We start from the raw sequence: 3,637 nt of genomic DNA on the forward strand, positions 1-3,637 counted from the left end.
AAATCTGACACGGCGTCATATGCGTTGCGATAATTATTGTCCAAGATGTGGAGAGGATGATGAATCAGTTAACCATGCTATATTTGAATGCCCTCCTGCTTTGCAAGCATGGGCATTAGCATCCACACCATCGTGTCCTGGCATTTTCCCAATATCAAGTGTCTATACGAACCTGGATTATCTGTTCTGGAGGAAGAGTGAAATTGAAGATCCGAACTTAGACAGAGATCCATACCCATGGATTATATGATATCTTTGGAAAGCAAGGAATGACAAGTTATTTAGAGGAATATCACGTGAGCCAGAGGAACTAATTAGACATGCCCAGTGTGAGTGCAATGCCTAGTTCGATGCAAATCGAAATGAAAGTGATGATACAGACCCACCACAACATATTGGGGATATACAAGGCGTTAGCTTGGAGAATATCTGCCTGGTTGATGGTTCTTGGACTGCAGATTCACAGTATAGCAGATTGGGATGGGTATGGCTAGATGGAACTGGGCAGGAACAACTCTTAGGGTTGAGGAACAAACAGAGAAGATTATCTTCAGTACACTCCGAACTTGAGGCACTAATATGGGCAATGGAGAATATGAGTCAACATACATCATGCCAGAACTTCGGAACAGACTGTAAGGACATAATCTCGATGATGAAGGACCCAAGAGCATGACCAAGTTTCTCCACGGAGTTATCAGAGGTAGCAGCTATTCAAGGACGCTTTCCAAACTTCAAGATCTTCCATGTACCAAGGGCGCAGAACAAGACAACAGACGCATTAGCAAAGACCGCTCGAGCTTTTCATAGAAATCTAGTTTTTGTTGGTTGTTCTATTCCGGTTTGGATACCCAGACCACCTCTATCTTGAGTAATAGAACATCTTTTTTTTTATGTCAAAAAAAAAAAAAAATGTCACCAATTAATAGCAAGTCATATAAAATGCTATCATACTGTAAAACAACAATAGCATTGTGGTTGGCTGAAGTTTTTTTGAAAAAAGAACGCTTTCCCACCGCTTAACGTATCTGAGTGTATTGATGTCATGATGTGTACAGAAACAAAGGTCTATCTCTTTTTTTGTGAGACTTTCTGGTTCTTGCTCTAGGTAGTTTAGACTGGTATATTTTGGTTAGAAGTATATATTTAACTAGTCCATTGGGGATAGGTTATGGTTCTTCTGATCTTGTTGATGTCGTGGATATTTAGTCATAGGGTAAAATAAAGAGAAAACTTATTTCGGTGATTTTCTTTCCTTGGGAGAGGTATTTTTGCGACGAGAAGTTAAAAAGTTTAGGGAATTTCTCATTTTCTTATATAATTTTTCATTATTATATTTGAAAGAGTTTAGTATTAAATCTCGTTGGTAGAAGAACCAGAAGCGAGATCTGACTAGCTGCATCGAAGAAGAAGATGCGGCGTGAGTTTGCGACAACGCTCTTACTCTCGACTCTCGTTTCCTTTCTGGTGCCGGAGCTAATTTCGGTCGGCGAAGCCGTGTGGCTCAACATACCCAAGACCGGAACAAAGTGCGTGTCGGAGGAAATCCAGAGCAAGGTCGTCGTTTTGGCCGATTACCTCGTCATCTCCGACGAACATTCCATCTTCCCTACTGTTTCCGTCAAGGTAATTCGTTTCTATTTTCGGGTCATTTTGTCCGACGAACTCCGTGCTTTGATCTGTTATTTTTTGAAGTAATTTCATTGAATTCTTTAGCTACTAATATAAATTGATTGCTCGGATTCAAGTTTCCTTATCTTGAAAACGTTTATGCTAATGATTTGGCGTTAATGTTCTTTGATTGTTCAAGTTGTGCATTTAACTGTTAAGGTAATGGAACAAAACCATCTAGCTGATTCACTAATGTATGAAAAGAGATTTCTATGTGATTTTGATAAGAGAATCATATTGACACAAGGGTTGTGCAAATAGACCGTTTTGTGAATATAATGTATATTCATCAGTTCTTGATATATCGACGGTCTTGGGCATAGCTCGGCACCCCAAATTTTAATTGGCTAATATGTACATTCAACCCCCCCCCCCCCCCCCCCCCCCCCCCCCATTTGATTAAAAGTCTAAATGTATTGATCAGTTTGTTTTCAATCAATAATTGTTTCAAGCTCCAACGAATTTCAGGGACGGCCTTGTCTAGATCTTACGTATCTAGGTGTGATTAAATGGTAAGCGGACGAGCTTTTCTAGTCATGCCCATATGTTTGTGAGCATTTTGCCTCAACATTTTTTGACTTGGTTAGTAGATTGGTCTGTTAACGATTTGTGTTATCAAAGAGTGAATATGTTTGGAAGTTGGAACTGATGATTAGTGACGACAATGTGCTCTCTAGTTGCTTGCAAATGTGAATGATATTTATTATGTCTTATGTCTCATCAAAATATCACTCTCATATGTTTTATTAGTTAGTTAGTAGCAATTGACTCTCTTTGCAACCACATAGCTTGATGGGTTATCGTAGAAAGTTTAGTCATATTTGATATGAATACGGGCACAAAGCAGATGCATACATGTTTTATATGAATTTAGGAAACTGACCAGAAATTCTTATCTTGTATTGTAGGTTACATCACCATATGGCAGCGTTTTGCACCACAGTGAAAACGCTACGCATGGTCAGTTTGCGTTTACAACCCAAGAATCAGGAACCTACTTGGCCTGTTTTGAGGCTGTAGGGAATAGTCACGGCAACAACGATATCAGCATCAACCTTGACTGGAAAACTGGAATCGCGGCCAAGGATTGGGACTCCATTGCCAGAAAAGAGAAGATCGAGGTCAGCTCTCCATTTCCCAATAAAATTTTACAATTTGCACTTAAAAATATTCAACACACTTATAAGAGTAGTTTGTGGAATAAAGTTAAGTCTCTATACGAAGCACTATTATGCATTAAATCGTAGGGTGTGGAGCTGGAGCTTAGGAAACTCGAAGCTGCAGTTGAAGCCATACATGAAAACCTACTTTACCTCAGAAACAGGTAATATATTTAATTAAAAGCTATATTCTTTGAAATTATAGAGGAATCAGAAAAAGTTTTTCTCTCTTTTCACACATTGCAGAGAAGCAGACATGAGGATTGTGAGTGAAAAAACAAACTCGCGAGTCGCATGGTACAGTATAATGTCTCTAGGCATCTGCATTGTAGTCACTGGTTTACAGATTTTGTACTTGAAGCAATACTTTGAAAGGAAGAAGCTTATTTAAATGAGAGTTGTGATCCGTGGGTACTAGAGAGGCCACTTTCATTTGCTTTCTTTTCTTGTTACACTCTGTTTCGAACCTAGTGTACAATTTTGTTCACCTATTTAACTTGTACTTTGTCTCGGGTTATATTTATATGAAAAAAATGCCAAAACGAAACAAAACAACTACATTGTTCTTTTACCATAAATCTTTTTTTGGTCTGGTTTGGACTTAGATACTCCTGGCCAGTTTTAAAAATTCATGTCAATATAAACAAGAGACAATCGTATAAAAAATATTTTGGTTGACTAAATATTTGTAAAACACAATTTCATATTTTGATTTATGGACAGAAAACATGATCTACTTACTGTCTACGTGCTCGTAGATTGTAGATTTGGTTAATGACATGGATATTTGCAGCTTGTAGAACGTA

General features: G+C 38.2%; 1 protein-coding gene across 1 annotated transcript; it reads left to right on the forward strand.

Annotated features, from left to right (window-relative positions):
- Positions 1-1,026: 1,026 nt before the first annotated feature.
- Positions 1,027-3,380, forward strand: LOC106376650 (transmembrane emp24 domain-containing protein p24delta4). Its single transcript, XM_048744965.1, has 4 exons — positions 1,027-1,626; positions 2,580-2,792; positions 2,919-2,995; positions 3,078-3,380. Exons 1-4 carry the CDS (start codon positions 1,414-1,416, stop codon positions 3,220-3,222), a joined length of 648 nt encoding a protein of 215 aa, XP_048600922.1. The 5' UTR covers positions 1,027-1,413; the 3' UTR covers positions 3,223-3,380.
- Positions 3,381-3,637: the final 257 nt, after the last annotated feature.

The sequence above is a fragment of the Brassica napus genome, chromosome C1 (genome assembly GCF_020379485.1).
Source record: "Brassica napus cultivar Da-Ae chromosome C1, Da-Ae, whole genome shotgun sequence".
In the NCBI taxonomy this organism is placed as follows: Eukaryota; Viridiplantae; Streptophyta; class Magnoliopsida; order Brassicales; family Brassicaceae; genus Brassica; species Brassica napus.